Source organism: Marmota flaviventris, chromosome 2 (assembly GCF_047511675.1).
Source record: "Marmota flaviventris isolate mMarFla1 chromosome 2, mMarFla1.hap1, whole genome shotgun sequence".
NCBI lineage: Eukaryota > Metazoa > Chordata > Mammalia > Rodentia > Sciuridae > Marmota > Marmota flaviventris.
The window spans coordinates 178,588,364-178,603,462 of NC_092499.1; the positions used below are offsets into that span (position 1 = coordinate 178,588,364).

Below are 15,099 nucleotides of genomic sequence, written 5' to 3' on the forward strand. Positions count from 1 at the left end.
TATTTAGTGTGTGTATTTTGATAATAATTGATCTTAAATCAGTATACAGAATATCATTGATATAATAGACTCTGTCTAGGCAAGAGCACTCTTGCCTCCCCCTAAGATTTATAGTGCTAAAAGCCTCTGTCACTTGTCAACCCTTCTGGTCTTACTAGAGGGGGCTTTCTTGGGGGGCAACCTGTGGGGCTGCCTAAGGCTGGCAAGCCTGAGCCCTCACAGACAGAGCCTGGTGTGGCAGGGGACCCTGCCCGATGCCCAGAGGGACTTGAAATAAGAAGATTGTGAACTGAGCAGGAATGCTATGTCTCCCACTGCCCCCTCCCTGCCATCTTTCCTTCTGCTACTTTGGGGAGTTGATGGTCTGGGAAGAAGCCTCATAGGGTTGAAGTAACTCCCATTGCCCCCCAGGGCGATCAAGCACCTGCTGACCTCAGGTTACAGTTCGGTCATAGATGCCAGTTGACGGAGCCAGCTGACCCTTGGTTCTGTTGTTGCAGCCAGTTCAGAACTTCTCTGTCTCTGTATGATCCACGAACCCACCGGATTTTTTGAAAGCTTGCACAGCCCTGCTTAGACAGTGGGATTGGGGGGTAGGGTGTCTCCTATGAAAATGCCATCTGTCGACCCTGTGAGTCAGCTCTGAGGATGACTACAAGTGGCTGCTCTGCTTGCCACCTGCCCTGTCACCTTGGACTCTGGGAATGGGCATTTCCACACACCTGTGTATGTGAAAGTCATTTTACATTTCTAAGCAGTGTGTGTTTCTTATTTTTATATTTTAACTCTTTATTCTTGGATGTATAAAGTGAACCTTTGGCTTCTGTAAGTATGCTCTATGCACCTCTGATGTTTTACCCTGTATTTATATGTTATACACAGTACTGGCCAACTCTGTAAATGGATGTATTGTACAGAGAACACGACGTCTCTTTCCTATTTTACATCTTCAGCATCATTGCATTAAAGCAGTGTCATTTGCTTCTCCACCTCGATTGTTAAAGCCACTAAGGGCTGTGCTACCTGGCATGAGGGGGAAGTGACTGACTTGTGATTTGTCGGGTTGGCCCGGTGACTTGTTATTTGTCACTGGGGTTCTCCACAGCCTGCAGAGCCAGGGCCAGCCTGCTTGCACACCCCTGAGCAGACGCATCAGCTCCCCACATCTCTTCTCCGGCCCTTGATGGCTATCTGCTGCCATAAGTGACAAATCACTATCACCAGTGTTAAGTGCTTCTGGATTCATGGGTGAGTTCCCTGGGCAGCCCCCAGGAGGCCTTGTGGATCTGGCTCCAGGGTCACCACCTGTCACAGCAATACCTGGGACCACCGGGCTCCTTTTGACTTAACTTTTTGACAGCAGGTTTGGGAAGAAACAAAGCCATGCCTACTGCCGGCCTCTCCCAACACGTCTCCAGCGAGGAGATACTACTGCGTTAGTCTTCCCTCATCCTGTTCCACCTTTTTCTTGTATCTTGACTTGCTGCGGAGTTCAGAGTCTGCCTCTCTAGTGGGTGTGTCTCCCTGTGCGAGTGCTTCTGTGTGAAATATAAAATTTGTGTGTCTTGGGCGAGGCTCATCTCACCTAAAAGGGTTTTATCCTCCCCTCCTCCCCATTTAATCTGAGGTGGCATTTTTGTCATCTGAAGCATGAGTGATAAGTTGGCAATGATGTGATTTAAATACAGTATTGGTCAAGTCCAAGTTGTCATCTCAAGAAATTGTTTACCAAAGACCGGGAGCAGGGGCCCAAGTGTGTCTAGCTGTCTTTTTCCTTCTTGGACCTTTGGGGCCACTCAAGGGTACAGTTTAATACTGATCTGGTCCACGGGGCTGCCCAGAGAAAAGCACTGCTCTTGTATGTCTCTTGTGGTATTGGAAAAATAAACCTATACAACCTGCATTTGTGGTCTCAGTCATCTTCTGCTCTGCCTGCTGGTGCCGGAAGGTCAGGCTCATGTGCCGCCCCTTGGTGAGGTTAGTCTGACTTGCCCACTTCACTGGTCTTGGGACTCTGTGACCGGATGAACTTTTCCAAACCCATGGACTGAAGTCAGAAACCTTGTGAGAGTGAAGAGTGCTTTCTCCTGGGGGCGAAAGCCATAAATGGTGACTGACCTGCAGTTGCTCATCCTGACTGCCTCCGCAATGGAGGTTGCCAAGTTAATCTGAGTGGTTGGTGGTCTGCAGGCAGGTGACCAGTTCTGACCTTTCTGTGACATGAGGTAGGTGCCAGGTGGGCTGCAGCTGAGTGAGCCTGAGTGGATGTGGGTCAGGGTTGGCCTCTCAGTTAAGGTCCCCAGACTTCTCTAGAGGACTCCAAAGTGCCTGTTTTTGAGCTTATCAGAAACAGGCTTGGCCTGTAAATAAGCAAAAGTGAAAAAAACAAAGGTGGAAGTAAAGCTTAAGGATAGCTCCAGTTACCTTTTTTTTTTCCCCCCCTGTGAATTGGAGAAAATAAATTTTACACAAAGTGGAACACCTCCAAGGTTAGTTCTAGTTGTTTTGCAGTGCTGGTAAATTACTCTAGTGACCAGTGACTGCCCAGTGCCTATTTGTGTGCAGGAGCTTAGAATGCATTATAAGTCCAGGTGGGGTTGGCACGTTGCCAAATTGCATCTTGTCTGGGAAGCAAAATGGTGTGGTGGGTTGTTATAGGCTGTACTATGTGTTGGCTCTGTGGGCTTGGGCACAGTACCTCTGCAGTCATGCTGTCTCAACAGGGAGACTAACTTCATCCTTAATCAGGTTGTTGGTGCTTGTCACCTAGTCAATACTCAGTGACTGTTCACATGCCAAGCCAAGATGTTCATAGCGCTGGGAAGTCGGAACGGCTGCTGCCACCTGTTTCATCTTTGCCCCAGAGGAGCTGTTGGGATGTATGGGAGAGAGTGTGGGCTGTGAAGTTGATACCTGGCTACAGTAAGTGGAATGTGCTGAGATTAAAGACTTGAGTATTATTTAAAGGTAGAAAGGACAAGGAAACCATATGATTTGGAATGTCTTTCTGGCCTGGCACGATACCATCAATTTGATATCCCATTTGCCCTTGAGAAAGTAAAAGCTGGCTTTTTGTAGAGGGGCATGTACTGAACAGCTGCTTGTCTGGTGGGGCCTCACTGGACCAAACCATTGGCCTGCCAGAGGAGGAGTAGGCCCTCAAGACTGTGTGCTTTTTGAAGCCATGAAGAGGGAAGGGTTTGTGACCTTGAGGATTACTACTTGAAACTCAGATTGGACAGTAGCCTCTGCTTCCTCTTGCTTCTGTGTATCATTCATTTCAAAAGCCTGGAATGTGCATCTCTACCTGAGACAGATGACCGAATCTGACTGAGCTCAGTGCCCTTGCTGTGCATGCTGCTGCTTCTGATGGGGGAGCCTTCCTTGCATGGTCTCAGGCCAAGGGGCCTCCTTATGTAACAGCCCTTGAGTGACATACCTAATACCACCTGGTTTTATGCTAAAGATCTATAGAGGGAGATAGGACACGATCAGGACTCTGCTTTCAGGTTTCTTGTTAATGTTTTATTTACTTTTGGTACTGGGGATTTAACCCAGGGACACTTCACCACTGAGTTACCTCCCCAATCCCAGTCCCCCCCCTTTAAAAATTTTTTTAATATTTTTTTGTTTTGGGACAAGGTTTTGCTAAGTTGTTGCAAGTTAGAACTGGGTGATCCTCCTGCCTCAGCCTCATGAGTCGTTGGGATTATAAGCATATGCTACCATACTGGGCTCTTGTTCCATTTTAAATGTTCCTTACAGCATTTTAAATGTCTCTGGATGTGATTAAGGGGTAGAGTGCTTGCCTAGCATGCACCAGGCCCTGGGTTCTATCCCCAGCACCGCGAAATAGAAAAAGTCAGCATATATATATATATTCTCCTCTTCCCCTCATGGAGTACAGGGAGGTAACTGTTTTGGTGGGTGACTGGTAGTTCACTGCTCTCAAGAAGGGGACACTTCCCATTGGAGCTCCATGTAATGAAGCCAGATTGGGACAAGCCAGCACTCTTCTGTCCTCAAGTGATTTCTTCCAGCCATCCCAATGCTTCCAGGACCAGCACCATTTCTGTGGGGTAAGTGTTGTGGGCTGGCCAGGAGGCCAGTGGTGTGTGTGAAGCCACTCTGTTCTGGACTAGATGTGGGCTTTAACAGTCCCTTAGTCTCAGCTCTGATAGTTTCAGCAGGACAAGGAAATTTCTTGACATCACTGAGGATTTGCTGTCCCTTGATACCCCATAGGAAGGGTGAGGTGTCAGGCCCATCTCCTGACTGTGGAGGATCAGCCCAGGTGCACACTCTCAGTGCCACCTTCAAACTACTGACCCTTCTTTGATGTCCAATGTATTTGGATATTGCACAGAATTTCTATTTTTAAAAAAAGAATTTTCATGCCATTATTTAAAAATAGAGGTTTTAATAACTGGCAATATAGGTGTGTACATCAAAAATTTTTTAAATCCATGATAAACTGATTATTCCCAGCCACATTCTTGCAATTTTTCCTTAAAGCTTAACCTAAATGACACATGTACAATGAAAACAAAGTCTGTGCACAAATAAATTTTGGGAAAAGTGGTCTTTTTGTTTCCTTCAAGGTGGGATTCAGAGAGTAGAATGTCAAGTAAAGAGGGTTCAGAGCCAGGATGTTTGCTCAGTTTTCCAAATTAGCACCTAGGAATTGCTATAAGACTTTGGTGTCAGTGGGTTGGCCACGCACCAGGGGGGCAGGGGAAAAGGTCTGTTTTGTAGTCTGGCAGCTGCAGTTAAGGTCTTGCTTGGTTGCTGACTGAACTTAGTCACTATGTAGCACCCAGTGCCTCTACGCTGCTCCATCTCTAAGTGGGATAAGGTGACTGTGACATTTAAATAACAGTGAGTAGAAGGCTTGCCACCTGTACTGAACAGCTGCTTGTCTGGTGGGGCCTCACTGGACCAAACCATTGGCCTGCCGGAGGAGGAGTAGGCCCTCAAGACTGTGTACACCTGAGAAGCACCCCAGGAAAACTTCCTTTTAACAGGCAAGGTGCCAAAAGGAGAGACTACAGGTTTATTCAAAATTTAGGGCTGAGCAGGGTGGTGCACACCTGTAATCCTAGAAAGCTAAGGAGGCTGAGGCAGGAGGCTTGGGAGTCCAAAGCCAGTCTCTGCAATGGCGAAGCACTTAGCAACTCAAGTGAGACCCTGTCTCTGAATAAAATACAGAATGGGGCTGGGGGTGTGGCTCAGTGGTCGAGCCAAAAAAAAACCAAAACTTGGAAGGATTGTGTGTGATGCTAGGGATCCTGGGGATGGAGTGCTTCACTACTGAGCCACGTCCCAAGCTCCAAAGCTTCCTGAGGAACTGAATGTGTGTGTGCCAGATTATTGGTTAGAAAATGCTAAATCTTCCTGTTTTATTTTCAAACTGGGTCCTGAAGAACAAGAGAGCTGGTTGGCCATGCTGCCGACAGTAGGACACAGTGGAAGCTCAGCACTCGGTTTGTTCAGTGTTTATTAAGTAGATTCAGTCTTATATATGATATACAGATTCCAAAGGAAAAGGATTCCACATACTTATGAAATCAGTGCATTTAGCAGTAATACCATGGAGATAACAGCTCGATTAACAGCTCATTGGTCTTCTGTTAAGTGAGGGAGAGAGGGAGTCGGCCTGTGCTAGTCATTCCACAAACAAAACAGAATTTAGTCGCATCACGCAGAAGACACATTCTAAGAATTAAAATATTTAGCCACATTTACTGGAAAAACTCACTGTACAGAACACAAATACTTTTTTATAGAGAGCATTGAGGAGGAAGTCCTCACCTGCTTAGAAGAGCCACATTAAGTTGCATAGGTGCATATCTGTAAAAATATAATTTAGAGGTGAAGCCATTGATTTAACAAAGAGTCACCTTTAAAAGTTGGTGCCATCTGCTGCTTGCCGTAAGTGCCATATGCTTAACTGCCTTGGAGCCCTGGCCCCTCCCCAGGTGTGGTGGCTCACTACCAAGCTGCCTCCAGAGCAGCCCTGGAGAAAGGCTTGTACCCTCTGCACTGAGAGCCGGAGTCTCAGATGCGGAACTCACACGCTTCCAAAGCAGGTCTAAATTATGCTAGAGGCTTGATGACCTCACGAGTTGAGCCTAAATCCTGGTTGGCTTGATCCCGAAGGCCACGCGAGTCATCTTGACCTTCCCATGGCCGGGCCGCCTGGAGAACTATGTTCATCCCAGAATGAGCGGACCTCCGTTCGCCTGTCATCTGTGGGGAGATCCACCACCACCAGTAGGAGGGCTTGCTCCTGACCCCTGCTCCTAAGCGGGCACACGATAGAGGCACATGGGCCATCTACCAGGTGGAGTGTTTTCCAGCAAATCTGTGGTGTAGGTTTTTTTTTTTTTTTTTTTTTTAAATTTTAGGTAGAAATGGGTAAAAAGTGAGAGGTTTTTGTTTTGTGGCTTTGCTAAGCAGATGAGCTTAGTGAGGTGCATCTTCCTCCTCAAGGGCGAGTCTTGCAGGACACACAGGGACTGGGGCGTCTGTACATGTAAACAGTACACTTTCACTGAGTCCAAAATTAGGAGCAAAAATACAAAGGTTCACATTGGTCTTAGGTAGATACAGGCGAAAAGGATTGAGCTGTTGAGCTCAGAAACAACGAAAACAAAGTTTCTAAAGCACCACTAAATTATATAAAAATCAGACCACGGACGGATTGAAACTGGTATTCTGGTGAAATACTTTACTAATCTTGTAAAAAGTCTTACAAAAAATTACAAATTAAAAGTATCAACCCTCTGAGTTCAAAGCAGCATTTTGAAAATGAACTGGTAGTTAATCCTATAACCACCCCTGGAGTCATGCGTGGCCCTTGAGAATAGGGAGGGACGGATGGGTTCCACCTGTTTGAAATGCTCTGAGACCCTCCTAGCCCTGCCCGTACCTCTCCCCCAACACTGACTTGGGAATAAACTGTCATTGGTATGAGTGGTGACAGAAAAATAATTTCAGATGGGGTCACACTACCACTGGTCTGTGAGATGACCCACTGGTCAGACCAAGTGCCTGCTTCTCCAATTCTGCTTCTCATGGAGTCGGCCCTGCAGACTCTGGGATTGTGTATCCTACTCTTGCATTTCCTTTTAAACTCAGATCCTCAGTGACTACTTGGTGCTCTGAGTCCCTCCAGAAGGGATGCCCTCGGGCAGAAGGCAGTCTCTCAGGGAGGATGGAGAGCAGCAAGCTGAGTCCTGGGCTGGCCCTGTGGCACCCTCCAAGTCAGGAGTGAAGGGAAGGCTTGAAGCTGCATCTTTTAAAACCAAAGTAGAACAGAACAAGTTCCCTGACTGTGAAGGAGTTAGTGGAACCCTGTTCACACAGTGACCTGCTCCTGGGTCAGCCATCTCTGGGACTTCAGGTATAGCTTCTATGGGGTCAGTGTGGCAGAATCCATGGTCCTGAGGTCCCAATGGACCGGCACTGGCATTCGTTCCCTTTTACTTTAAAACACTTGGACCAGGCCCACACCGCAGCACTGAGGTTTGCTGAGGCAGCCCGTGGCGATACCTTGCGCTCAGGGTACTGGAAGTTCAAGCGCAGCTTATGCTGATCTTTTAGATGGTGTTCTGCTGGGGTGGAGGGAGGAACCCCTTTGCAGTCTTTCTCCTGTCTGCCAAGAAATGCAACCTGTTTGTGCCTAGCTTGGTTCTGCCTCTGGGAGGAGAAATGACACATTAAGCAACAGGAATTCTAGGGCGGCGATTGTCTCTGCCAGGTTTTAACATTAAGATTTTCACAAATTGCCTGGGGTAACATTTTGCAAAAGGTCTACTGATTACTTTGTATTATTGTTCACACACAAAAATAAATATGTACACAAATTCATATGTCAGGGAGTCGTACTGAGCAGGCAGGGGACTGGGCACGTGGATGGCCAGGTGTGGGAGAGGCCTGGGCACTGGAGCTTGTGCTGTGCTGAGGAAGAGGGTCTCAGGTGTCCTGGCCCCGACCAGAGACCTAGGGATTGGTCACTTGGAAGGCAGAGGTGGTGTGGCTGGGTGGGCATCATAGAGGCCACTTGGGAGGCCACCCTGACCGCAGGTGGAGGTGTGCCTGGGACGCAGCACCTTGCCTTGCAGTTTCTGGATCTAAGCAGGGTGGGTGTCTGCGCCACCCTGCACCTGCCTGCTGTCCTGAGGGGTGGTCTGACATGGTGCTGGGGCAGCGGCCAGGGCTGCAACAGGCAGTTGGCTGCAGAAAAGCTGGTTTGGGAAGGGGTACCTGCTCTGGGATCAAGTGGCTCTCTCTGGCATCCTAGGGTCCACTTGGCCCTGGCTCCCCTGGGGTCTCTTTGCTCTAAGGGAAGAAAGGCAACAGGGCTTCTGCCAGCTCTGGGCAGGGGCAGGCAGCAGAGAGCTGCAGTCATGGCTACGGAGCGTTGTGTGGAGGGCCTCTGGGCCTGCTGAGGTCCGGGAGTCCCTGGTTTAGCAGCACTGGTCTGTATTGCACTGAGCAGGAGGAAGTGCCTATCAGGGAGGAGGGAAACCAGGCCAGCTTTTTCTTTTTGCCCTTTTCACACTCCAGGGACTCTGGGTTCCATCCAGGACTGGGCCTTCCCCAAGGACCAGTCCTAGGAGAACCCAAGTGGCTTCTCCACTTCCACTGACTGCAACCAGGGGGCGAGGGGGTGGGAGCTGCAGTCCACACTGGAACTCACAGCTGCCTGACAGCTTTTCTCAGCAGTTAGGAAGGCCCCTGGCCTGTGAGACAAGGTGAAGGCCACTGCCCTGCTGACCGGACTGCTCTCTCCAGCACTCTGTCCTGTCAGGCAGCTGCGAGGGCCAGAGGACTGCAAGCTGCTGGCTGTGAAGGACAGGACCCTCTGTGGGCTCTGGCTCCTGGACACCCAGCCTGACTTACCTCCTAGGCAGACACATTGTGTGGGGGAGTTGGGGAGACAGCCGTTCAGAACAGGCTCGGGGCACGTCCTGGAAAAAGCCCACGCTGGAGTGTGAGGTAGAGTACAGGTGGCCGTGTGACGGGGCTCTGTAGAGTGGGTGGGGTGCCTTTTTGTTTTGCTTTGCAGTGGGTGTGGGCGAGGTCCTCCAGCTTGGCGGTACCTGGCTGTGTCCCTGGGATCTGCAACAGGACAGCCTGGTCGAGGGGTGGTGGCCTTCCCTAGGGTGCACTGGGCACTCAGAGGGACAACCAGCCTGGCCCCCACCCACCCCTGCTGGCCCCCGGCCCGCATCAGTGTAGTGCTATGGAATGTTAGGTAAGGGATACGTCCTTCTGATCAGACAAACACAGACTGGCAAATCTGTACAAACACAAAAGAATCCATTTTCAGAAAAATAAATTACTAAGGGGAGAGGGAAAAGGGTCCACTTTGCTTTTTTCTCAATAAATATGCAATTCTGCTCACCTAAGACTTGAAAGGTAATTATCTGGGGGTGGGATTCTAACATCAGGGTCCACGAAGGTGATTCTAAACAGAGCTGCAGCCCCAGCGCCTTGTCAGGGGGCCCCAACCCTTCCAGAGCTGCCCCGTGGGCCTCTCCAAGCAGGTCAGAGCACCCGTGTGGTGAGATTCAAAAAAAAAAAAAAAAAAATGAAAAAAGTGTCCTTGTGCCCAAAGTCTCAGGTGCTTGGAGTGTGGCTAGAAACAGCTCTTTTGGATCCCACCTCTTTCGGAAAACAAAATGTACCAACTGGTGAGGCAGGAAGCTGGGTCTGGGCTGGGACAGCCTCCTTCCCCAGGGTAGTGCACTCCATGCGCCAGTGGGGTCAGTTCTGCTGTAAAATGAGGTTTTCCAGTTCATCTGCAGAGCGCAGCAGGAAGGCCGCAGACTCTCGGTAGCCAGCAATGAGCTGCCGCACAGCGCTGATCTCCGTGGGGCTGAGCTGGGCGGTGGGCATGGTCCTGCTGGTGCTGTTACTGGAGGGGGTGGGCGTGGGGGTGGTGGAGGTGGTGGAGGCCCCACCTTTCATGCTGAGGTCTGTGGGCCCTGTGGAGAGGAAAAGAAGGTAAGGCGGGAACAGACCCCCATACGGCATCTGGGAGGGGCACGTCCTGGGTGCTGGCTGTGAGCTGGGCACTGAGTCTAAGGGACCTTGCCTGTCTCCCTGATGGTTGTACCTCTTGCTGGGAATAGGACTTGCACTTGAAAAGGGATGTCAGTGCAATCTGGCAAAGAAGAGGGTCTTTGGTACAAAGGAGAGTGAGAGGTTTGTCCAAGATCACGTTGCAAATACACGTGCAGAGGGGTCTGCACTGGGGGCAGAGTGGCATGTGCCAAGTGCAGAGGCTTTGGCATTAGGCAGAGCAGGACTCCAACCCCAGCTCCCTGGCAATGACCATGCCCTGTGCTGCCTCCCAACAGACACATCCCTGCTTCCATCCCCAGGTGCAAAGGAAAAGGAACATTCCACCAACCTGAAGCCTCAGGTGGTGAGCTGTGCTTGGGGAACAGGAATAGTGGTGCTGGTGTGGGACTGGATTTGTGTGCCTTTCCTCCCACACAGGTAGGCTGGGAGGGGAGACATGCAGGGCACTTAGCACACTGACAGTGACCAGGGTGTGTGGAAAGCCCAGGAGTCGCCATGAGGGGGACCAGAGAATAATACCAGGATGTGCTCAGATAGGGTGGGCTCTGATTGGGATAAAGCCAAAAAAAAAAAAAAGGCCCATATCCCAGCTTGGTCAGGTGGAACACACCCCCAGGAGGGGCTGTGGTGCATGTGAGTGGAGGAAGGGGCTGGGTGCCACGAGCCTCTTTCTGCTGAGCCTCAGCACCTCAACTCCCCCTCGCTGAGGCCTGTAGTTGCAGTATTGTGGGTTGAACTCCGCCTCATGTATGCCAGGCAGGCACTACTCTACTGATCTACATCCCCCACACTCCTTTAAGCTTTATTTTTTTCAGATAGGGTCTTGCTAAGCTGCCCAGCCTAGCCTCAAACTTGCAATCCTCCTGCCTCAGCCTCCTGAGTAGCTGGTATTCCTGGCCTGCATGGCTGTGCCTAGCTGAGGAGTTCTTTTGTGCCTGTGTGAGGAGGAAGGTTAGTCCTTCTGGGACAAGAGAGGGTGTCCGGTGGGTGTGAGAGGATCCAAATGGTCAGGCAGGGCAGGGCCCAGAGAGGTTTCCTGGGGAAATGGTCTGCGGTCTGCCCTCTGCTGGTGGATGGTGGCAGCAGAGAAACCCCCAGGTCTTCTGAAACATGATGGGTGTTTGGGGAGAGGGGAACCACCAGGCCCTGTCTGGTCTTGGCCTTTCCGTGGAGTGGGCTGCTGGATCTGAAATTGAGCTGCAGGATTCAAGTCCCTCTCTGCTACTTCACTGGCAATTTCTCAACTTACTCTAAGTCTCAGATCCCCCGTGTGCAAAACCAGGAGGCTCTTGAAAGAGGAGCTGTGGTGAGGCTTGTGCAAGGCTCAGCACAGGCTGGAGGGGTGGAGGGGTTTCGCAGCCTGCAGAAGCCTGACTGCCGCGTCCAGCCCATGGGGACAGGCTTCCGCCAGGCCTGGGGCTTTCTGCACAGGTTCTGGCAGAAGCAGAAGCGCTGCCGCTGGAAAAGCCCCCGCAAGGTGTTCGGCAGGAAGGGAGTCAGAGGGGGAGCCGTGGGGAGGTGGGAGCTGGCTTGGCCCCTCCCCTCCCCTCCTGGCCCTTCCCCAAGCCCCCCACCCAGGCTATCCTATGGGCGTGTGAGGCTGTTCTGGGCTTTCAGCTCCCGCCCTGCCGCCCTGGGGCTGACGGCCAGCTCCCTCGTGCTGCAGTGCAGTGGCAGTGCTCATGCCCTAACGAAGACACAACTAAAAGTAATCTTTGGGATAAATCATGGAAATGTCACTGCCACTGAACAGAAGCTGGTGTGGTCCCCAAATGGAGAAGGAAGTTGGGGGTCTATGGTTGTCACATTCTAGCCACAGAACATGAACAACAAGAAGATCCAAGGAAATGGTTTGCTAAAGAATGTCCTTGGAATTGAGAGCTCAGGGGACAGTCAAGACCATTAAAATCAAACCCAGGAGTTAGGAGCAGGCTGTGTGCAGCAGCCAGGCGCAGGGGACAGACCCCAGGCTGGCGGCCTCTGACAGCTCCTGGCTGTTGTTGCAGGGCAGGACGCGGAGGGGGGAGGAGGCCACCCCTTCCTGTGCTCTCCAGAGCTGCTTCTGTACGGCTCTGATTCCTTCTAAGCAATGCTCAGAGGTGGCCAGCGCCACCTGCCACAGCTGACATGAGCAGTGGCCCTGGGGTTCTTCTTTCCTCCCTCTGTCCCCAGATCCTGTCCCATCACCACTCAAGGCTGTGCGCAAAGCTTTCCTTCTTTCTCTCCTTGGCTGTAGCTAAAGCCTGGAAAGAAGGTCTCCGTTTCCTGCAGCCAGTGTGACCTGGAGACAGCCCCACCAGGCTCTGGTCACGGTGGGTGATCAGGTTGCTGGTAGCTGCCGTGGGCTGGTGGGGAGGCAGGGTGAACTGCCCAGCGCCATAGGCAGACCGCAGGCCGGGCTCCACCTAAGCTCATCACCATCTCTGGGTGCCGACACAGTGAGCAGATTTAGGAGCCGAGGCACCAGTGTGGCCGTTCCCAAGGGGCCATCCTGCTGGGCAGGCGCTGAGGACTGCTGCCAGGGAAGTGGTGGGGCTGGTGGCTCTGCACCCACAGGCTGCCTGTCGTCTCCTCCAACTGCTGGACTGGAATCCAGACAGTGTTCTCCAAATGAGTGGTCACAGGACAGGGGCTGGCCCTGTGACCTTGCCACCCGCCTCGAAGGAGCCACAGTATTCAGAGATGGGAGACCAAGGCTCTGGGATGCTCAGGGGCCAAGCCTCTAAAGCCTGCCTCCAAGAACAGACTGGGCTGCTGTCTGGGCCTCTCCGGCAGGTGTGGATGTGGTGGGAGGGCAGCAGGCCCCATACCCATGAGGGAGCCCAGCAGCTGCAGCCCTGCAGCAGGCTATGCTGGCTGTGCCAGTGGACACCTGCCACCATCATGAACTATCAGTGAGGGACCAGGCCGTTCCTATCTGTCTGGCTGGGCCCCAGAGTCCCATATAAGTGGAAAGGGGTTCCACCCTCCCAATTCTGGGCCCCATTCAGACACTCCACCAAGGGGGCCACTCGGCAGGATGCTTTCCCTGGGTGGATGCTCCAGTCCTTCCTGAGCTGGCCTGTCTGGCCTGGCCTCAGGGATTAGGGCCAGGCGGCCTTCTTATTTTAGGCTAAGAGGCATTAGGGAGGGATGAGAGGTTAAGCCCAGGCAGGAATCTTCCAGGGACCCACATGTACTTCCCCACTTGGGGGCACGGTGAGTGTGGGGAGCCAGGCTGCTGCAGGCTTCGGATGAGGGTGGTGTCGGGGCAGCCTGGTCTTCTCTTGTGGCCAGGGACTCTCCCTTGCTGCTCAGAGACAATGGAGGTCTCAGAGTCAAGGACATGCACAAGGAATGCACAAGCACCTTCAGCCCAGACCTGGCTCCAGGGCACCCCCTACAGGCGGCCCCTCTCCCCTCTCTCTGACCTCTGACAGCCTCCAGGAACACTGCCTCTCCCTCCAAATCTCCCCACAGGGACAGACAGTGACCAAGACCCAGCACAATGCACAGCCTTTCCAAGCTAAAATCCCACCCTGGGTGCCCATCTGCCCCGCCAGAGCACAACCGGATGCCTGGCCCAAGAGGCCCTGTGCCACCTTCCCCTGCCTCCCTCCAGTGTAGATGGTCCCTGCTCTGTCCCCGCATCAAGGTCTGTGCACGGGCCGTTCCTCCCCATCCACCTGTCACCCACAGCAGAGCTACCTGGACTGTACCTGAGGCACCAGCCGAGGGGCATGGAGCTGAAGGAATCAACAGCTAACCATCGCCCCGCATGACTTAAGTGTGTGCCCAGAGGTCCCGGAGCCAGGCTGAGGCCCAGCACCTGGTGAACAAAGCTGTCACTTCACAGGTAAGGCCAGGAGCCAACGCCTGGAGAGGCTTGCCTTCCTGAGCTGCCTGGTGGCCCAGGCCCAGGCCAGCACAATATGACCTACTCACCGGGCCTCGGTCATTGTGTACTAAGTAGGGGTGCGGAGGATCCAAGGTGGGTAACAGCAGGGCCTCGGCCGGAGCCTGTGCCCATGGGGGCCCTATACAGGAGCCAGGGGGAGGTGACGGCAGTGCCGGAGGGAGACTTGGGCAATGCTATGGAGGTGAGAGGGAGAGGGAGGTTCTCCATTTTGCCCAGCTGAGGGTTTCCTGGCTGTCCAATCCAGGGACTAGTTCAGCTGATGGCACGGTCATCAGCTCCTCACTGGCCTCTGCTTCCCCTGCCCTGGGCCTCCCTGAGGCTGCTGGGCAGATGGGCTGGGAGCTGGTCAGGGAGCCAGAGCCCAGGGCCCCACTCACCGTTACTGTGATTTCCTGTCTGGAGGGAAGCCGGGGGCTGCAGGTTGCTGCTCAAGGCCCCATAGCCACGGTAGCTGTAGTTGAGGCTGCCGTTGACATACACAGGGTCCTGGGAGTAGGAGGAGGCTGGCAGTGAGTAGGTGGAGTGGGTGATGGCTGCGGAGTCCCGGGAGTGCTGCTTGTCCAGGGCTATGGGCTCGTCCTGCAGAGGCAAGAGGGTGGTGCTGGGGAGCCAGGGTGCAGCAGACCCCGGCCAAGGTCCCTGGGCACAGGATCCATAACGGCTGAAGCCCCAGGTTTAACCTGTTCCTGCTCCCTGGGGGTCACCTCCCCCAGCCACCTCCCTGACTCTGCGGATGGTCACTGCCAAGGCAACGACCCTTTCCAGGTCCTCTGGTCTTGGGATGAAGTCTGACTCCCTGTCACAAGTTCTGCAGGGCCTCTGTGACTCCCCCACCACTTCTGGGCACAGTCCCCTCTGTCCCTTGGCCCACCGTAGGGTAACTGGTGGCCCCCCGTGGGTGCAGCCCGGGAACTGGTGGAGCAGGCACCTGCGAGGACTGGTAAATCTCCAGGCGCATCCTCTTGGCGGCTTTCCTGGTCTCGCTCTCGCAGGCGGCGGCGAGGATGTTCTCTGCCATGGCGGAGGTCAGGTGGGGCGGCGTGGGTCTGGTCTGTAGGTAGAAGGGGCAGCAAGCTGGATGGTGCGGGCAGAGGCCTGGCCCAGGG

At 53.0% G+C, this 15,099-nt stretch overlaps 1 protein-coding gene across 6 annotated transcripts in view; it reads right to left on the reverse strand.

Annotated features, from left to right (window-relative positions):
- Window positions 1-5,480: 5,480 nt before the first annotated feature.
- Nol4l (nucleolar protein 4 like) overlaps window positions 5,481-15,099 on the reverse strand; it is a 115,568-nt gene continuing 105,949 nt past the window's right edge. For 5 of the 6 annotated variants that reach the window (XM_027945193.2, XM_027945195.2, XM_027945194.2 and 2 more), the window contains 3 exons: window positions 14,922-15,044; window positions 14,371-14,572; window positions 5,481-9,995 (listed from right to left, as the gene is read on the reverse strand). In XM_027945193.2, the coding sequence (XP_027800994.1) occupies window positions 9,775-9,995; window positions 14,371-14,572; window positions 14,922-15,044 (546 nt within the window). In that variant the 3' untranslated portion in view covers window positions 5,481-9,774. The remainder of the gene's footprint in view (window positions 9,996-14,370; window positions 14,573-14,921; window positions 15,045-15,099) is intronic. The other variant, XR_003584075.2, reaches the window with a different exon arrangement.